At 39.4% G+C, this 21,678-nt stretch overlaps 1 protein-coding gene across 1 annotated transcript in view; it reads left to right on the top strand.

Moving 5' to 3' along the window:
* Positions 1-21,678, top strand: part of nipal2 (NIPA like domain containing 2) — a 30,864-nt gene that overhangs the window by 6,178 nt on the left and 3,008 nt on the right. The window contains exons 2-8 of the mRNA XM_020606729.1: positions 5,489-5,557; positions 6,513-6,681; positions 12,139-12,198; positions 13,459-13,580; positions 19,164-19,260; positions 19,518-19,653; positions 19,946-20,034. Of these exons, the coding sequence (XP_020462385.1) occupies positions 5,489-5,557; positions 6,513-6,681; positions 12,139-12,198; positions 13,459-13,580; positions 19,164-19,260; positions 19,518-19,653; positions 19,946-20,034 (742 nt within the window). The remainder of the gene's footprint in view (positions 1-5,488; positions 5,558-6,512; positions 6,682-12,138; positions 12,199-13,458; positions 13,581-19,163; positions 19,261-19,517; positions 19,654-19,945; positions 20,035-21,678) is intronic.

Below are 21,678 nucleotides of genomic sequence, written 5' to 3'. Positions count from 1 at the left end.
CCTTTTCCTCACACCCTCTTGAGTGGATTTGTCTCCTTCAGTGGGTAGAGCATTAGGCTCCTGTTGTCTGCATGAGGTGCTTGAATCCTGCTGTGACCACCTGTACTGCAAATGCATGCAGCTCCCTCTTTTTACCAACACTGAAACAATAAACAAACAAATAAAAGAATAATTTACTGTAATTTGGCTGAGCTTGTTTGCTGGCAAGATTAATCTGACATGAATGGATCCAATAAAAGGTGAGATAAAAACCCTGCTCACACTTCAAATTGCTACATCTCCCATGTGAAGTTGGTGGAATAAAGTGGCCACAGACTGTACGTTCACCACTTTGTTCCATACTCTTAAAATCCTGTTTTTCTCCAACACCTTTTTCTGCCCTCTGATCCCTCTCAGTATAAACCAGCAGCCTCCTCTTGGGCTCAGTAACAACAAAGCAGCAGACCACTTACACACTGTCCTGTAAAGCTTGACAAGGTTATTGATCTTGGTTTAGTGAGCAGAGCGCAGCCGGCCTGAAACGTGATGCTGGCTGTCTGATCATGAATTATCACAGAGCTGTAATCATCTTTTATCCGGCCAACCCACCTCACATACTCTCTGTCTGCTTCAGTGTTTGAGTCTGTCACTCCACACACACACACACGTGAACTTGCACTTTTTACCTTGATGTTATATCAGTCTCTTAGCAATCTCATTATCAAGCCTCCCATCTGTCCCCCACCACCTCCTAACTCCTGTTTTATCTCTAAGACACCACTATTGGGGAAGCTATTTTGAAAGCATAGCTTTTAAAGATACTGAGATATAAAGATATTTCACACTGGAAGAAGTTGAACTACAGCAAAGCTATCCTAGGGAGAAATGTAGCTTAGCTAATTAAAGCCACTTAGAAAAAGTAGTTCAAACTACTTTGTAAAAAATGATCAAATTAGTGTATATCTAATAACTAACTAGAATTATTGCTTCACAGTGGTATGCCTCCGCCAACCAGTCATATTCATGGGAATTGGATAGATGTAAGGTCACTGACTTTGACCTCTGACCACCAAATTCTAATCAGTTCTTCCTTGAGTCCAAGTGGATGCTTATGCTAAATTTGAAGACATTTCCTCAAGGTGTTTTTGAGATATCACGTTCACAAGAATGAACAACCATAAAAACAAAATGCCTCCAGTCATGGCTACTGCCAACACAGGGGCATGAAAACTACTTACAGTAGTATTCTTTTGAAAGGATCCTTACTTGTACTTGCCAGTACAAGTATTACCTTGTAGTCCAAGCCTGATATATATAGTAGATTATTATTCTCAGTTTTTATAAACCATTGTTGTTCAAAAAAACAATTAAAACACAATTAAGTCACTCCCAAATACAAAAGTCAATAAGGTGAAAACAGTCCTCAGCAAATAAACTATTTATGCCTGTTAGAATAACATTTACTCAAAAGTACCCAGCAGTTTTAGGAACTCATCTAACCTTTTAAAATTACAACAAGCTTGACCTTTGACCTACAAATTGTAATAAGCTGATCCATAGGTCCAAGTGGACACTCGTGCCAAGGTGTTACTGACCTGTCGTGTTCACAAGAAGATTCTACCAATGCCTCTGGCTGTGACTATCACTGGCACAGAGGCATACAGATAATTCCTTTCCTTGATTGGCCTAAAATTGTTTGTAGTTTCAGTAGTTAAAAACACAAATGTAATTGAGATACTTGAATATCTATGCAAATATGAATGTAGTTGAACTACCAGAAAGCTACTGCAAAATGTAGTTAAACTGCTAGTTTAATTGCATGTAGCTCATTACTCCCCAGTACTGGAGAACATCACACACACACACACACTGGAGTCAAAATCCTGTTTACCTCTGCTGTGTCTCTGCAGATGAATCTTACAAGTCAGTGGACTTGGTGTCAGGGTGAATGTGGAGCAGAGGGTGAAGAGAAGACAGAGGCAGACTGAAATAGAGGAGAGGACTAGACTGTGTGGTGGCTCTGAATTTACAATTACCCACAAATCCACTTGGCTTAAATTCTTTATTAGGCTGGTGAAGAGATGATGCATTGTTACCCAATAAAGAGTAGTGCTGTTTCAGATTATTGAAAAGTGAGTGCAAATTGTACTCTCGTTGAACTCCAAAGTAAGATGCAAATGAGGACATGAATTTTCTGGACAATACTGGACAGCAGAATACTGGACAACCCTGTAACCCCACCTTGGGTTTTATTATGCCTCTGCCCTTGCATATACAAACCTTGGGGGATTATAATTATCCCCCAAAGTTTGTATATAGGAGGGATTAAAATTTGAAGGACAGATTTACGAAGGGCAGAGGTTCGATCAGGGTTTTTATTCCAGGGTGTTGTCCCTGTAGAAAGCTAGTCTGCACTACACCATTTGCTTGTGCCAATATCAGTAAGATATACAGTGTTAGGTCATGTGTAACCTGTAACTCCTGCAATGTTATTTACTTTCTGTCTTGTCCTTATAAATGATTTATGTTGGCTAAACAACAAGATTGAGAATCTGATACAGTGAACACAGGCACTTCCACTTAAGAGGAACAATGTCAATTCACCAGTATCATGGCATTTAATGGAAAACAACCCACACAGAAAAAGATCTAAGTTGCATTGGTACTGGTACTATAGAACCAAGAAGTCGGGGAGGTGTTATGAATAATGGATTGTTAAAACCAGAGGCAAAATGGATTTGTAGCCTCAATAGTCTGTCCCCAAATGGCCTGAATGAAGAACTGGTTCTCACACTGTTTTTATAAAGACCTCCAGTTCTTCTGAACTGTGGATGGTGGTTTGTTAACTTGATGTTTATAGTTCACATGTTGGGGATCTTTGAACCAAATTGATTTAACCTATGTATATTTGTATAGTATGTAGTAAGTCATGTCATATGATTAAATATATACTGTAAATTATAGAAATCAAGTTTGAATTTCACATTTTTCTAGGGGTTTTTGAATATTTAGGATAGTATACAAACTGGTGTACAGGTGTAAAAATATGACCCCTGGTAATAAACAGTAGTTATCTTGTATACACATGTATTGTGTGTATGTTTCCTGTTTGCAGTGAAGTGCTGTACTGAGTGCTTCCTTTCTACAGTGACATGAGGCAGCACTAATCAGTGTTAGTAGTTTCTCCTGTACTGATCACACTGGGTGGGTAGACGTGTCTGAGCTGTGGTGGAAGTTGACTACACTGAAGAAAGAAGCTATGCCCAAATGTCTGTGTTCTCCATCAGCCATGTCATTTTTTTGAGCTAAAGAATAAAACTTAATGTTGAGGCATCTTTCAGAGTGCAAAGGCCATTTTTGAATTCAAGCTCACAGTTCCAGTCTTATACTTTACCCCCTTGATAAAACACCTACAGCGGAGACTCTGCTGGTCTTATTAAAGAGAGGGCGTTTAACTGTGCTCTGTAGGAGTGTGTCATCCTCACTGCATCTGTACACTTCACTGCAATTTCTGAGGCAAACAGAAAGAACAGAGGGCTATGGCTGCTTTTCTCATCCAGAGAATGGTTCTGGTTTTTGCTTAGTGACTTTGAGAGTAAACTACACTCACAGCTCTACGCTGTCAGTGTTGTGAAGAGATGTTCTTTGCTATTTTCACTGCTGATGTATAATAATGTGCCCGGAGAGAGTGATAGATGACCTCTGGATTGTATGATTGTGTTTGGAGACCAGAGGAATGAATTTACACTCCAGTCATTCTGCTGTCATTTGACCACTGTGCTGTTATCTCATTGTCACTGCTATCAGATGAGTATTATTGGCAATAACACACTGCCAGTCTTATCTTGCAGAACGAACCATGAACTTGAACACTGACTTTTTCTACTCTCCTTCAGTTTTTAAGCATCGCTCTGTCTTCATTTCTGTTTTCCTCATTACAGACTTACTATGATGTCATCCCTCCCTCTCCTCCTCCAGCTCACCTCGCTTGCTTTGTCTCTTATCCCTTTGTTTTATCTCCCAACCTTTTCTCTCTTTCTTCATCACTCTCATAACACACTTTCAAATGATAAACACTTGGATGGTAACTTCTTTTACCATAATTGAGTTTAGTTCTTTAGGGTTTCATCATTCACATTCCACCCCCACTGTGTGCTTTCATTTCTTTGTAAACTTTGTCTGCCCACAGTCATGGGTATGATTATGACCTAAAATAAAACTTCCTCCCTCATGGCAGTAATTTTCCATGAAACAAAGCAGCCTGAATTGTATTCTTGAGTACTTAAAGTGAATGGATCCTCTTTCTCCATCAAGGACTTAATTATGCATTCCTCCTGAGAGTTGGTTAAGGGAGATGCCCATATGATGTTTTCCTGGTATTAGATGGACATCATGATGTTGTGTAAGTTTTCAAAAGGAGTTTTATGATACAAGACATTTTTCAGGGGCATAATTTCTCAAGAGCTGTTGTTGTGGCTCTGGGAATAGCAGTGGCAGTCAGTCAGTCCACCACTTGGATCCAGACGGAATTGTCTTAACAGCTACTGGATGGATTGCCACAAAAATATGTGCACACAATTATGGTCTACAGAGCATGGAGCCCTGCAACACCCTTATCAAAATTAAAATTTGCTCCATATAGGACCAAGGATGAGAAATAAACAGTCCACAAAACAAACATTCAGGTTGCTTGCCTGGCACATGTGCAGTCAGCATGGGCAGTCAAGGCAGCTGCACAAAGAGTCTGCATGGGTGCTCACACATGACAAAATTTATGTCACGTGGACTCCCGAGAAACCATGTGGACATCCAGCTGCGAAAAGCATGACTTGGCTTTTACAGAGTTGCTAGTGTGGCTGTAGATTCTTAATGTTGTTGCAGTTGCTGCTGAGACACCTCATTCCTTCCCATTTACTAACTTCTACCAGCATTAATGCTAATCTATGCTGACCCAGTTTCCTGAACAAAATCATGCACATGTACACTGTCATGACCTGGTGATTGTTGTTTTGTGTGCGTGTGTTAAATGTTTGTGTTTTTGTTTGTTGCATGTGAGTGGGTGAGAAATAAAGCCACTGTTTCACAGGAGCGTAGACACACACATACACAGAGATAATCGTGCCTTTCTATAGTTGTGAGCACACACATTGACATAATTCATTCTGTAACTCCAACTATTATGCTAACTCCTAACTTAAACCTAATTCTATCCTGAACCCCAAACCTAAGCTTTGACCCTCAAAAAGCCCTCGAAGCTGTAAGAACAGGGTACAGTGTCTTCACAACGATGCCATCGAACAAGAATTTATCCACACAATAAAGATGTGTAGACACACACACATACGCTGCCTATGAGCAGAACACCAATGGGGAATGGTGCTCTCTGTGGTTGTCATGGAAATGACAGATGTGATAGATGGAGGGAGCACTTGTGAAGAGTATTATGGGGTGTTATGTGACAAATAGAGCATCACCTAATCTTCTGTCTGTTTACTGTTTGTTTTCACAGACATATCTCCTGGGAATCATCATCGCCATATGTGGCAATGTCCTCATCAGCATTTCACTCAACATACAGGTAGGAATCCAGCTGTACAGCAGACACTCAGCACATAGCGGGCACAGCATGCCTGTAAAGGCTCATTTTCCCCCTCCCTACTGGTTGACTGTTGTTCTGACAGTTTTCTCTCAGCAAACTATACGTGATCATTAGACTTGTAGGCACTTAGCCACTGACTGTGTGATCTGCGGGCATGTTCAGAGCAGGCCTTGCACAGCAGACAACAGAAATGTGTCGTTCTAATAAAGCTTATTTGAATTCAAATTAATTTAATGAATTAATTTAAACTTTAGAAATATATTTCAGTTTAAACCTGTGATTAACATTACAATTACATTTACACAACACTTTAAAATTATGAAAGTACAAAGGTTTTGCACTTTGTGTCTGGACCTGATTATAAAACCATTTATGCTCTAACAATGTGTCTTGTCAGCAGTATTTCTGAAGTGACACACATTGTTTTTGAGCTGCATGCAGTTAAATGATCAATCCAAAGGGAGAGGCTTCACATACAGTACTATGGTTTAGAAATACTGGCTGTCTACAATGATTCTTTGTTTTGCTAAAATTTAGCTTTGGCTAAATGTAAAGAAGTGCTGGTCAAGGCTGACAACCATTGTTTATTAAACAGTGTAAGCTTGCAGAGATAGTTAGTGATGATTGTGAAGTAAACACCTGCATTGCTTTGTCCAAATTCCCGCCTTATTCATTTGCTTAATGGTGTCATGCCTTTTCTGAGATGAAATGCTAGTCAGCAGAGAGTGTTGTAGTTTTTTTTAGAGCTGTGCAGCAGCCAATGTAAAACTGCATCATTGCACTTTATTTTCCAAGCATTATGTAACTGTACTGTATACGTTAATAATAATTTATGTATGGCGTACATGTCAGCTTGTCTCGTTCACCTCTCTGGTTATTGGATCCACTTAATCTGAGTGATGCCTCTGGCTCCTGTTCCCTCACTCTCTGACAGAAATACGCCCATGTCCGTCAGTCTCAGCGTGGCTCCAAGCCTTACTACACCTCTGTGTTGTGGTGGTGCGGTGTGGTTCTCATGGGCATTGGGGAACTGGGGAATTTTGCTGCCTACGGTTTTGCCCCAGCATCGCTCATAGCCCCACTGGGTTGTGTGTCTGTCATAGGTGAGTGCAACCTTTTCCCCCTCATACATTATACATGCATGAAGGCAGAAGGAAAGGTTATTTCCTTTGGGACCAACAAGCAGTGTTGTCGTGTGAGTTGTGTTCTGTTTCCTCTGATCCAGTCATTAATAGTACTCTTCATACCAAGTGCCTATTTTATCTTACTGAAAAATTCACAGGTTTTACTTTTGAGTGTGATAACAACTCATTCAAATGTAATATCTGTAAAGAATGGGGGCCACACATTATACATAGTGTTTGCAAAATTTCCAAATAATGTCTCAGGAAATAACAGTAACTTAAGTTTATCAGATTTGATTACTCCGCAAAACAACAGAGGGATTGTTGCCGTTTCAAGCTTCCTTTTTAGCTTTAAAACTATCATCAGAAGTACATGCACGTGCCAGGATTTGTTCAGCTTTTCAACAGTCTGAATGTAATTTTTGTCATGATCTTTTTTATAATCTTTATTGGGAACACATTCCATAACAATGCCATACAAATACTTCACCTACAATTAGCTTGAATGTGATCAGGGTGTTCCTGTAAAAGACAGGTAGGCTCTCAATCAACTTCCCTGAATAACTAAAGATTTTAAACATTTTCATGTAAAAGAGAGAGAAAACCAAAGGAAGGATCTAACCAAGCAGGTTAGGTTTATAGCATTACAAAATACTTCATTTTTCATATGCAGTATTACACCTGAGGTATTTAAAAGTTATTTTTGTAGGTTGCATTAAATGTCCTGTCAGTAATGTTGATTGCACAGGAAAACAAACTGAATTAAACTGAATTGTTCTTCAGACTCTGTGTTTCAACACATTCAGTTTGAAATACAGTAATGGAAACTACATTAAAGCGCTAAGTGTCAGCTTTAATTGAAGTGCTGTGTGTGAGATAACTCTTTCAACACATAATGCCCAAAATGCGAGAGTTCAAAAGTAATTAGATGCTTGACTACTACATGTTTCATGTGCAGCTTTGCAGCATATCAACAAAAGAGCTCACACATGACTCAGAGCTGACTGAGAGTTTAGAGGTGCAAAAAGCAAAGACATTATAAAAATGATGGAAAGAGAAGTGTGGAGCAGGCCATGACCTAGAGTGCCACTTCATCTGTCAAACATGGTGGTGGTTCTGTTATGGCTAGAGTCTGCATGGCTGCCAGTGCAACTGACAAAACATCCAAAGAGCTTTTCAGGGTGAAGAGATGGAAAATCCACAACTGGCAGGTTGAGTCACCAGATCTCAATTCCAGGGCATGTGTTGATGTTCTTTTTCTGTGATGTCAGTTGATGTAATGAATAATCAGCTGACACGACACACCTGGTATTTATTATTGGTTGTTTGCTGACATGTCTAGCTGCTCCTGATTAAAGTCAAATTGATTTTGCTTGAAACGACAATAAAGCCTCTGTTCTTTTTTGGTGATACTCTAGTCTTTTAAGTTTTTAAAATAAGCGCATCTCCGGGTTTATAGATATGTACAAATGTTTTTTAAAATTTTTCATTTATTAATGAAGTTCTGTTAGTAGTGCTGTTTTCTTTCTGTGTATCACAAATACAGATCTGCCTGCACCGGCGAGGCTGGCACATCTCTCCCAGAAATGTGCTTTCTGTCCAGTCTTCCAATTTCTAATTTATTTCCAGCACTTAGACCCAAAGAAATGAATATGTAAACTTCCACTTTCCAAGTGTTATAGTTGATTCAGGACGTCCAGTCACTTTGGACATCATAAATTTAACAGCCCACTCCAGATATGACTATTTTCATGACCCACAGTGTGAACTAAAGCTGTCATAAACCAGGCTGGATTCATTAGCCAATCAAAACACAGCCTGTGTGGTCGCTACAATTGGCAGTTGCTAAGTGCAAACCCTCCAAATGTAGGTTATCGAACAGGTTCGCTTCTTAACTCCTGCCACCCGTTACTCACTGCACTGCACTGGTGGCGAGTCATGGATATTTATGACGGCTATTACCCAGAGGCGTCAAATGATTTTCATATAGTCACGTCTCGCAAGTGGATGAATGGTTTAAATAAAGTACTGAATCAAACCACTAATCTTGTTTAAAAGGCTGCACCTCTTGGTCATTGTATTTTTGCATGGTGTTGTACTTGCTTATGAGCAATTATGTTCTAAAATGCTTTTACCACAATAGCAGGACTTCAGCACTCTGTTGTACTGCAAGCAGTAACCTCTTGTTGCTGTTTCAGGGTGTGTAAAGGGACATTCTGTTTAAAACCACCTGTATTAACAATTATTGTGCTCATTTGCATTTAGTTCTCATTATTTTCCTTATAAAAATTGCTAGAGACTTTTGTTGCATTGGAGTGTGCAGGAATAATATGCGGTTGAAGGGGAGTCTTGAAGAATTAATGAAGCCAAAGTTGAAGAGGTGAAAGGAAGGTAAAGGAGAGTAAGACGTCTGTAGCTGTGACATGTCCTGTCCTTCTCACAGCTAACAAGTGGAGCTGAGGAGAAAATGTGCAGGTTACTGTCTGTCAGCATGACTCCACAAATGAGAAAATGCACACTTATACACACAAATGCCATAACCATAGTTGTGTGTAAAAACACCCAGGTCCAGCAGATTATGTTAATCAGAGATGTGCCATAGGCTAAGACACACATACCTCCTGCAGCACTGTTGTGTCCGTGTTCCAAGAGCTGTGTGTAGGCTCACGGGGGGGGCGGCAGACAGCAGAAGGCCGTGGGTGAATAAACAAGAGGGAGACAAGTAGTTGGGCAGCTAGAGATGGATAAATATGAGGTTGAATGCTGAGGGGAAGAGCCCTTTTTGTGAGAGTAGGGAAATAAAAAACATGAATGAAATAAGACTACATAGAGAGAGAGAGAGAGGGTGGAAAGCAAAAGCAGAGAAGAAAAGGAATAGGATCTGGAGGGCTGATGGTGCTGCTGTCATCCACCTGTCCCTGCGTGTCACACTGGCACTCTGAGCCTCCATGGAGAGCAATTACCACTGTCCCCGTCCACAGGGCCCACTGGTCTACATTAAGAATGAAAGCATCATCCCAAACGCTGTAGTATGGAGCAGAGCACAGCTCTCCCTGCTAGATGCAGTGTCATCACATGCAAAAGAGGAGGGAGACTGGTGTGGTGCAAATAAACAGAAATATGATTCACCCACTGCATCAGCATCATTTGCAGATGTCAGACCTGCAGCACTGTGCCACTGACTGCAAGACGTGTTGTTTAGCACAGTGTGAAGAGGTCAATGCTTGTGTGTTTCCAATAGATCTTTGGTTTTTACAGAAGTGTGAGCCACTTCCAGCTGACATAGGATCCAGGACTTTCTCGCTGTGAGGTGACAGTGCTAACCACTGCTCTGAAGTGGTTTTTTGTCATTTGTGATATTGTGGACATACGGTATGAACAATGTGTTAACGTTTCCTACATTTTAGCTTCTATGGGAGATGACAGTCATTCATTGTTTCATTTCAGATCTGTGTGGTGAAATGATGTTTGACATGGTGTGTTTTCCCACAGGCAGGTTCTCTTAATACACATGTGAGATGGAACATGAAGAGGGCCACCCTGATTTGAGAGGCACACAATCCCATAAAAATGCACGGGCAGTGATGGAACTGGGTACCCCAGAGGTTTCTGTTGCCGCATTTTTCATTTTACCAAGTCGTGTGAATCTCACTTTTTATGGAGTTGCTATGGTTACTTGTTGGATCCAGCTGGTCCCAGAGGCAAAGAAGAGGCAAAGAGTCCTAAATGTGTATACCAACATGTTCACAGTATGAAATATTTAACAACCAACTGTTTCATCAGAATACCATCAAGAGTCTTTAGAAATTTCCAGGTTGACAGTAATGTCCCTGCAGCATCAAGCACATCTGCGCCTTGCTTCATGTGTTCTGTGAGACACCCTATTAGCATCATGTTGTTTATAGTTGCAGCCATTGTTGGAGTCCTAGTTGTTTATAGAAAGACTTTTCATGGCTTCTACTGCTGCTGTGCTGCACAGTCACTGTGTAGTATCCTGAGAACGTGTCTGTCATGCCACCACACCATCCTAATCCCACATCAGACACACTGTCTGCCACATATTGAGTTGTTGAGTCTGTAGCTAATCTCATTATGATAGTGGCAGAGCTCATACACAAACTCAAACTGGCTGTCTATCTGTTTTTTCCAATGCTTTTCAGTAATTTTTCAATTCAATTAGTCTGTCTCTGAGTGCTGTCACTTGCATGTCTGGCTGGCTGGCAGTGGCTCGTTGCATTTGAGTCCAGAATTTCCCAGCAAACACATCTGCTACAGCTGGCCGTGCTGAATCATTCATGAGAATGTATAACAACAGAACCTAGTAAAATTAGCTACTGAGTAGTTGGCATGTGTTGAGGACCTCTGGCACAGTCAGTTCAGTGTTTTATATAAACTAACCTCTGCGTGTGACAGGCTGCTGTCACTGGCGTATCCGTTTGCCTCCCTGTCAGTCTGTCCACCGCCTGCTTGTCTTCTAATTTGTTTTATCTGTCTCAGGCAGTTAGTCCGGCTGTGTGGCCATCCATCTATGTATCTCCGTGTTGATGGGCATGTCTGTGTGTTAGCATGCATATCTGCCTGTGATGCTATCAGTCTCTGTGGCAGCCAAATGCTGTACAGTTTTTCATCTCTCTCGATTCAGTATATATCCCAGGGAAACATTAAGAAGACTGATCTGAGGCTTAGGTTGTGTAAAACTGACGATGAATGGGTTCATGAAAAATTATGACCTGGAGTAGCATCTTGCTGTAATTTGATGTGTTAAGAAGTCCTAATGACTTCCATTTATCTATGCATGCTGGCAGAGATTATCATCCTGACCAGTTTAAACATGCCATGCACTGTGTGTGTGTGTGTGTGTGTGTGTGTGTGTGTGTGTGTGTGTGTGTGTGTGTGTGTGTATCAGGTGTGAATGTACTTATTTATGTGGGCACAATATAGGGATTTATAGTATTACTGTGTACATGTGAATGACTAAATGCATGTGTGTATGTGTAACTGCATATATGACAAATTACAGTAATATTCAAACACTGCATGCTGCCTGATGAAATCGGATTACTCCTCATCCAGTTACAGTATGTATGTGTACAGGCAGCAGTGAGGTCTGTTTTCTTGTGATTAAAATGATTTGATGCATCAGAAACTATATCAGTCCAGAATATGAGGTTACCAAAAATGTCTGGGCACCAAGTATGTTTTTATTCTGTGGATTGATTGTGTTGTTGTGATAAAGAGAGAGGAAGTTGTTTTCATGCTATAATTCAAATGATATTGTGTCTAGACTGTGTTAAATGCACAGTAACTGACTGCCTCACAGTATTGTACAAATATACAGTGTAGGGTAACTGTTCTAGAGTGGTGAAGATATCCTGCTAGACTGCAGCATGTTGTGATTGGCAGCTACACTCACAGGGATTTATTTTCATTTCCCAGCCAGTGCTGTCATATCTGTGGTTTTCCTCAAGGAGACGGTGTGGGCCTCTGACATTGTTGGTAAGCAAACACTCATACCACAGCACTTGAGGACATAAAGTATCCTCTCAGATTGCTGCTTAGATTTGAGAAGTAACATCGTCAGTTTAGTTTTATCAAACTAACCTCACAGATGATCTGCGTGGGGAAAAACCCCTGTAAATGAAACACATTTCAGTTTGCTGAAATCAAATTCAAATCTATGGAAAAGCTGCTGTTCTTCCTAACAATTTGTTTGTCTGCTACTAAATGGCTTGATTGTAATGGTTGTCACAGTGATGATCATTACAACTGCTAGACTGAAAATCATATCAGCACCACACAGCTCTGCATGTTGTTGGCTTCCTGGATAAATCATCGGCAATATTTGTTAGTTTTTATATTATTTTGTAATTTCTGGGTGACATTATCAGCTACATATTGTAAACCGTTTATTGTATGAATGTTTCATTTATAACGACTGAGAGCAAACTCTCTGTAGTACCCTGTTTGCCGAGGTTATACAAACCAACAATAAGATTAAGATGTTAAAACAATTATCATGGAAGCAACAAAACATTTTATATCAGAATTTCTAAACAAACACTGTACGAGTCAGAATCCATTTAGAGCTGTAGGAGGCTTTTAAGATCTGTAGGTAGGTCACCCGTGTTCCGAATAAAACGCCCACAGGATGTCTGGTAATTTTAATGCCACTCTACTACAGGGGGTATATTGGTTTAGGGAATATGGCTGATGACATTTCTATAGCCAGAACTGGCAGAAATGGAGATTGGATCAGTAGTTTGACCTTATTCACTGAAACATGTTCTATTTCTAAACACAAGTTTGAGTTTAATGATTCTTTCTCAATTCATTAATGTGAAAAATAGCCTGATATTTTAAAGAATTTTAAATCTTTCAGTGACTAAAAAGGTTATCATTTATACTGTAAGATTCTGAGAAAAACAAATGTTCATTTCAAACCAGTTTTGATCTTTAATTAGTATGTGTACATTGAAACTATACAGCCATAGCTATGCATATTTAAAGGACAGAAATGGTTGCACGGCAAGAAAGAATTTGCAAATATGCAGTGGCAAATTAATTCACTTTACTCACCTTCTTTACAAACAGCTATATATTTGCTGTTAAGAACTGGAAAATAGTGCCCATTAAAATCATGTGAAGCCAGTTCTGCAGTCACATATGAGGGAGAAACAGGATGGTCATGTTTACCTGAGTGTTAGCTTGTCATTTGTCATTAGAATCTCACAGCTCTCTGCTCTGTTTCTTCCATAGGTGGCAGCCTGGCAATAACAGGAACCTATCTCCTGGTGACCTTTGCCCCCCACAATACCACACACATCACAGCCCAACTGGTCCAGTACTATGCCATCAGCTGGCACTTCCTTCTTTATCTTGTATGCCATTATTTAAAACTTTCCTGCCTGGGTCCAGTAATAATAATACAGTATTATAGTATGTGTAAACATGTTCTTATATCCTTGGAGCCACTGTCCCAATGGGTTGGTGTATGTCACGCTGATGGCAGCACACCACTGACATGTCCTGAAACTTGTCACTTCTTGTCCTAGGGGTATTACAGAAAACGGGTTTAGTGAAAGCTATGAATTGAGGAAAACTCTGGGTTTTCAGTTTGAGAAACAGAGATTGGTTGCACTCTGAGACAGTTACCGTGGTAACTTACTCTGTGAATCTGGCCTGTTTATTGGCAGGCATTCTTCAATAAACCCTGACTTTCTCTATGTCTCCTCCTTCCTACAGAGTCTGAAGAAGCTGTGACAGGTCGCTTTATTTCCTCATTCATACAGTCCGTATCAGCGCGAAGATAGGAGCGTGTTAACTTTATGACATTTTTTGGGAGAAGAGGATACAAGTCCTGTTACAATAGTAGTGTAGCCTGATTTACCCAGGACCTATCACTAACATGATCACTTTTGGGATCATCAAGTCAGCGGTCTCTCTTCACAGAATAAAATCTATATGCTGCCCATCTGTCACACTGTGACTCTGTGGACGTGAATACAAATGTTACATTGTCAATCAGTTGCCCCGCACTGAAACATCTACTGTACATTACTGTGTATGAAGGCCACGATATACTAAGCCCTGGACATAGGAATAGAGCTTAAGACCATATTTGCTTTGCACAGTATTTAATTGACATAAGATGTTATTAAGCATAGGAAATTCAAACAGCAGGATATTTTGTATAAAATATTTCCTGATGTAACTGTCTAAAAATAAACCTCCCCTCTCAGCAGCCAGCCGGTTTGTATGGCATACACCCGAGCAACAAGCCCAGTCAGAGAAGTACTGCTTTCCGTTGTCGCCGTTAGGTTTCCCACAGCCAGGCAGCGTGTTATCACTGCTAGGTTGCTACTGCCTGGTTTAGCTCTCTGAGACACTGTTGAGAAGGTTGGCATACTGTTAATACTGTTGATTGTTGAACAATATGATTAAACTTATCAAGCTGTGTTCTGAGATAGGGCATTTGAATTATAATGTGTGTAATATAATGAGTAAACAATTGACTAGTTTATTTAGATTGGTTTTAAATGACTGTCTTAACATTTTGTCAATATTTCATCACTGATTCCCTTTTCAGGACGCTGCATTTAAACTAGTTATATTATAGTCTTAAACAGTCTTGAACATTACCACTTAAAAGTGTAAACTCACTAAAATCATAAGAATTAATAATATCAGAACTTGACTCAATAAAAACAGAGTATTTAACCTTTTCAGGAATTTTATATAGAAGCTTAAAAGAATTACAGCAAAGCAGCAAGCAATAAAATATAAACCTTAAAACCAATTGTCTGGATTGGCTTACAATCTAAATAAACCAATAACTACTATTTCTAAACATAAATCTAAAATGATCATACTGATTAAAACTATTATGGTTGAGCTCTCAAGACACTGAATAAAAGTCAAAGGGTTTCTCACGGAATCCTTTTCTCAGCTGGCTCGAGGTGGGGTGGTGGCAGGTTGAGCAATCGTTTGTTCCTCCTTTTCCTTTAGGCCAGGATTCAAGCTTTCAAAAGAAAAAAAAAGAATAAATAGAGAAATCAAAACTCATCAGAAAAACCTCATTCTCTTCTGGTTCAATTTTCAAAACTCTCCAAGAGAAAAATAGGAAAAAATCTGAAAAACAATGTTCGTCTTAGTCAAATCTACTGTAACTCAGGAAAACATAAAGGTCTAAAAACAAGTCTTCTTTTGGTCCAAATCTTCTTTCTTCTGAGAAACACAGAAACAATCAAAAGAACAACGTTGATCCTCTTCTGTTCCACTCCTCTTTCTTCAAACAGGGATGATAAGAGTATCAGGAAATCTTCTGCATCTGTCCCCAGTCCTCTGTCTTCTTTCCAAGCCATCCTCCCCCACAGGCCGGGGTGGACTGTGGCATTCTGTTCAGATTATCATCTTTTAAACAAGAATTCAGTTTCCTCTTGCTGAATCATGAGGCTTTGGGACAGTAAATCGTCCCTCGCTGTCATCCGAGAAGCCGCAGCCTACTCACTCTTTCGGCTGTCTCCCTTCAGTCACTCGGTCTTCTGGAAGTCAGAAAATCAGCCAGACAGAGCCTCCGGCTGCAACTGTGAAGGTATACTCTCGTTCCTCTTTTTGCCAGGATTTTTAAAGGATTCTGGTCAGTAGACACAGTCCTTCCATCCAACCAGATGCCACAATTTGCACTTAATACCTTTTTTGGCATGCACAGTGTTGTTCTTCAGAACTCGTTTGCATATGGCGTACTTGTCAATGTTATTTCTAGCTCATGACTGCTTTTGACCGGTTGTGACCAGCTCCCCTTCACATTGATTTAGCAGTTTAACTTCTCTTCTTTTAGAAAACTAAATCATCCTAACCCAATAAAAATACAGAAAACTCACATCTGATTGAAATACAAAGAATCCCATTATTGCTTTTAACTAAACAATCAGAATTATACCCTGATTACACAAAACTATCAATGCCTTAAAATCAAAACATGGATCTTTATATTTTGAATACAATACTTGACTAAACATTGATTAGACATTGATTAAACAGTAATTATCAATCAAATCTTTACTTTTGGGCTTGAGACCATCAGAACTCTGTCTCTGTCCCACACACACACACTTCCTCATTTGTATGGATGTGTGTCTTACTTCCCTTTTCTCCATGTCAGCATTTCCACTCTTTATGATTTTAGATTCTAAATGTACTTTAGACTTCTAAATGTACCTTTTTCAATACAATCCTGTCTCATTTTATTCTCATATATTCACTAATGATTATTTCAAACAAAACACACACACAGATTATCTTATGATTATCTTAACTTTTCTACTTTATGCATTCTGCCATAGAAGTTATTTCTGATGCCAGATCATCAGAGTGTCCAGTTCTGCTGTTATAGCCTGTGTTTCTTTTCTTGAAGTTCTTTCCGGGACCCGTTTTTACAGGTTTGCCGACAACTGTCTGTGATCACTGTAAATTAAAAAAAAAAAAAAAATCACTATGAAGCTTTAGCTAGGACAGTGATCTCTGAACATTTTTATTATAGTTATTCATCATTTTGGAGACCTTGTGAATATTTCTGAGTGAGAATGACTGTAATGCAGCTTTAAAGACTTGACCTTTATAAAACTGCATTAAATGCAGTTTAAAAGTAGTTTTTACATTTAATTTTAGGTTGTTTTAACAACACTTCGGTGACTGTTTAAATACACTACTTTCAATTTAACTTCAGTGCTTTTCTACCTGCAAATCACCAAACTCATTATTACCAGATCAGACTGAGGCAACAGTCAGAGGGTCTATACAGTAAATACATTTAAATGTCTTATCTATATGATCTCATCTTCTGATGCCACCTGCAGTTTGCATATGCAGTTTGCCAGCTGCATATTTATTCAGCTTTAATAAGTTAATGTAACAAACAATAGGATTTCAGTACTTAATCATCCATTAAAGAAATTCAAGTCTGCTAAACACATACAGTAAATGAGTGGAATGCTCTCTATTTGCCCAGTGCCATGGTGATTTGTAGTAGTTCAGCTTCATTGATGATACAGTAGCTTTCTGTAGTTGGCATGTACGCGCTTAACTCAGACTGAACATACTCAGATTTGTTTGAATCACTCCTGATCAGCTGTTCTGAAAGTGAAAACCCAAAGTTTTCTGTGTCCAGTTTGACCAACTCAGAGGTCAGGGTTAACTTCTGAGTTTGTTCAACCTGCTTTCTGAAATACTCCCCTGCTGTTGGCTTATCCCGATTTTTAACCTTCCCATGGAGAGGAGCAAAAGAAGGACTACTCTTAAGGGTTTATTAAAGTATAAACTTTTTATGAACCCACAGTCAAAGAGTTAAATAACTTGAACGCAGAGAATGATACAACTAATTTTGGCATCCATGAAAGATCTCTGGCTCTGCTTGGTGTTGTAGCTCATATGGATGACCTCAGTTAAAACTAAGATTGTTGATACGCTCAGTATTAAAACCCACCTCATGGTCTGCAAGTGCATTAACACTCACCCATGTGCTCTCCTACTCCATTTCTGCCTCAGGCAGGGATGGCATAAACATAGCCGTTACCATAGTGACAGCTCTGGAGCCAAGTACAGAGCTGAAACAAACTGTTTTTCTCAAAACCTACTCATCGAAAACAATGTAAATATTAGCTCGAAATGTGAATACTAGTCTTAGTTGAAAACATACTTTAGGTGATTTGAGATTTCTGCAGCAGGTGGTTATATCCTCCTGCTTTTCCACTGATACTAGCACACTTAGGAAAGCAGTAGAATAAGACAGGCAGCTCTGTGTTCACTGTCTCTCTAACATCATATGTACAAAATCTCCCCTGAAAACATAAATATATAAGGACTTTGCTGAGGTGTTGCTTCAACCTATTATAGTGTCCACAACAAACCAAATCTCATTCCATTCCTTTTCTCTGAATATTTACTGCTACTATTTAATATTTACAGTTACTGTTTGTAAGACAACTTATTATCTGCACATAAGCCATCAAACCGAACAGAGAGGAACCTAAAAGAATTCCAGGTAGTAGCTCATCAGGAAGCCAGTGGTGTAAACAGTGAATGTGTGTCCTGGGTAGCAGTGTCATCATTATTCAGGGCACAGTGTTCCTCCCAGCCATAATTCACATCTCACTCCTGAATCTAGTCTCACTTGCTGAACAGATGCAAACACACTCAGAGACAAAACTATAGATACACTGCATGAATAGCAAAAGAAAAAATGTTCAAGCAGATATTAGGAAAATGGATTCAGAGTGAGAGAGCCTTGCTGCTTCTGGCTGCATTGATTGAAGGTGTGCTTAAAAAAAAAAAAGTATGTTGTTTTCCATTTCTGGCACTGCATTGTGAATACTGCTCATCTTGCAGAGGAACAACCTCCATCAAGTATAGGATTAACTGTAGGCAGTGATTAATCAGAGGAAGATGAAATATCCATTACTGTCTTCTCATAATTTCCAGAGGTTATATATACCATTACCAGATTATTTCATCCAGAAGGACTCGATGTCATTCAGTGTGTACAGTTAAAGGAAATATTCATCAGCAGCCTGACCTTCTAAATCCATTCCCAAAAACACTAATGAAAACTTGCAATAAGCCCCCTTGTACTTTTTTCCTCACTACTTCCTTTGTCCTTTTATTCTCCTTCCATTAGAGCTCTGTGGTGTTGTATCAAAGGTGCACGACAGCGAATACTGTTGGACTCACATGGATAGCCCCAGGCCCTTCTCATTAAAGATCAGCAATTCATTTCATTTTTCTTCCAAGCCTATTTGTTTCAATTAAAGCCCACTAGTCACTGCCTGCAGGCACTTTGTTATATAGATAAGATCTTCAGAAAAAGTACAATTATAGAGCAGATTTTTAATTTTCTGTGCAAAGTTTAGGAAATGGAGTCTTCAATGATAATCTGTTTACACACCTCTCTCATACTCTTTCAACAGTTAATAGAGACTGTAGTTTTTTGCATCCTGCTCTACCTGTACAAGAGGAGGAATGTGAAGCATATCGTCGTCGTGATGCTGCTGGTGGCCTTACTTGGTATGAACAAGTGGAAGCTGCCTGAGATGTTATTGATTAAACCATTTTAGGTAGTCAGAGGTTGCTTTGTTGCCTGGCTACTAAAAATGGACCCATGCTCTGTTATGTTTGTAAAGAGCTGAGTAGAGCATGATGGAAAAAAACAATTCACTAGATCTCACAAGACGATTAATAACCTCCATAAATCAACATAAATCTTCTTCATCGCTACAAGTTGAACAATTAAACACTGATCTTTTTATTCTGTGTTGCCGCAGCCTCTCTGACAGTCATCTCAGTCAAAGCTGTGTCAGGGATGATAACAGAGACGATAAAAGGCCAGCTACAGCTCATCTACCCTATCTTTTACATCATGCTTGTCATCATGGTCGTGTCCTGCGCCTTCCAGATCAAGTTAGTCAAGGATTTCTCTCTCTATGTCTGCGTACCTTCTTTTTTTTCCCCTCTTTCAAACACTTTTATTATTGCTGAAATGCCTCATGTTTGCCACAAGCTACATTCTGTTTTGGCTTTCCAGTTCCTGAATAAATAAGAAAAATAACATATTGGGCATGGTAACGTTGTAGCCTACTTGCACCTGCAGGACTATGAAGGATGCTATAAATAGGCTGCTACGTAGTGCCACTGTAACCAAGGTTCTTATATACACTAGACCTGTCAGATCTTTTGTCTTTTCTCTCTGCAGATTTCTCAATCAGGCAATGAAAATGTTTGATGCCACAGAGGTGGTCCCCATCAACTTTGTGTTTTTCACTGCAAGTGCCATTGTTGCCGGTAAGTCAGTGACATCACTCTTTACTTGCATTCCGTTTCCATTTTAAAGGACAGAACAATCATCTGATCATTTGTTTGTTTGGTTCTTGTTAACAAAAAAACAAAACCAACAATGACTTGATCCAATACTGATATCTTCTGTGTAATCCGATTTAGCTGTTGTCCAAAGAAACAGGGTCGCTTTAGAAGTGTGGTTCCTTCTGCCATTGCAGCTCTGAACAGACTATATTTTTGATGCTGTTGTGCACATCTGCACTCATCTGGGTGTGTATATAATACTTTGGGTCTAGGATAGGGCCACGAGTTTTCATTGTCTATGTTGTGTGAATATATGCATGTTACTGTGTTGAGTCCAGGCTGTGAAAACCAAAATTACATTAGACCACACATTTGTTCCAGGTGACTTTTTCCTGTGATCATTGCAATGGTAATTTATTTGGATAACAAACTGTGGCAATAGCAGGCTATGATGTGTATTTCACCATTGGAGGTTAAATTATTTTGTGCTTTGATGAAGGTGACAGTAACTACCCACAGATGCTAACATGCTAATGTTTAGGTATATTTGCTATGTGCACCATCTTTAGCATCTCACTAACATGCTAATTTTCAGTAAACACTAATCACAGCTGTGGATGCTGGGAATGTCTTAAGTTTTGCAGGTATAGAATGTAGTCATAAAACAGTGTAGGCCTGTTGTATGTTGTTAATTAAGATATTTAGTCTGGGCCCAAGTGATTCAGCAGGTCGACAATACCAGGCCTAGAGCCATGCTGCTGCATGACTAAAAATGTTTTCTTGAGAGAATTATGGTTTCATTATGGTACCAATTAATTACAGGAAAATACAGACAGTGTTCAGTTGGTAAGCATAATTAAATCCAGTGACCAAGAGTCTTTTAGTCAGGTCACCTGAACATCCAAAAATGTCAAAATTATCTAGAGGAAAGCATGCTGTTCAACTTATGAGTAGAATAATTTAATAGGTGAAAATGAAAGAAAATTTGTCTGGGTTTAAAATGATTTTGTCTTTCAAGGACATTCATTTTGTCTCTAAAATTACTATCAAACATTGTTTTTTCCCTGAAATGTCTTCACGTTCAAAGTGTTTATTTGTCATATGCACAGTTAGGAAACATGTTTCCCTGTACAATGAAATTCTTACTTTGCCGTCCACATGAGTGCCACAAAATACAAATGAAATATAAAGTAGATAAATAAGTAACACAAAATCTAAGGCACTTTAAGCAACAAATGCAGCAATATAATAGTAAAAAAAAAAATATAACAGAATGTATGCTGCATGGGAGCAGCATGTGCAGTAGTCAACAGTCAATGTGCAATTATCCATGTGCAAACTGAGAATGTAAACAGTACAACACGTATTTCCTGGTAATAAACTCCTCAGCCTATATTTAGGAGTCTGAAGGCAGAGGGAAGGAAAGAGTTTTTCAGTCTAGAGGTCCTGCACTTCACACTTCTGAACCTACGGCAGGAGGGCAAAGAAGTGAACAGTCCGTGCTGGGGATGGGTGGGATCTTTGAGGATGGAGGCAGCTTTCCTACGCACCCTGCGGTGGTAAATGCTCTGCAGAGAGGGCAGTGGAGTCCTGGTGATCTTCTCCACAGTCTTTACCACTCTCTGC

The sequence above is a fragment of the Monopterus albus genome, unplaced genomic scaffold (genome assembly GCF_001952655.1).
Source record: "Monopterus albus unplaced genomic scaffold, M_albus_1.0 scaffold81.1, whole genome shotgun sequence".
NCBI classification, from domain to species: Eukaryota; Metazoa; Chordata; class Actinopteri; order Synbranchiformes; family Synbranchidae; genus Monopterus; species Monopterus albus.
Note: the sequence above shows the minus strand (reverse complement) of the source record. Positions and strands in the feature narration are given on the sequence as shown.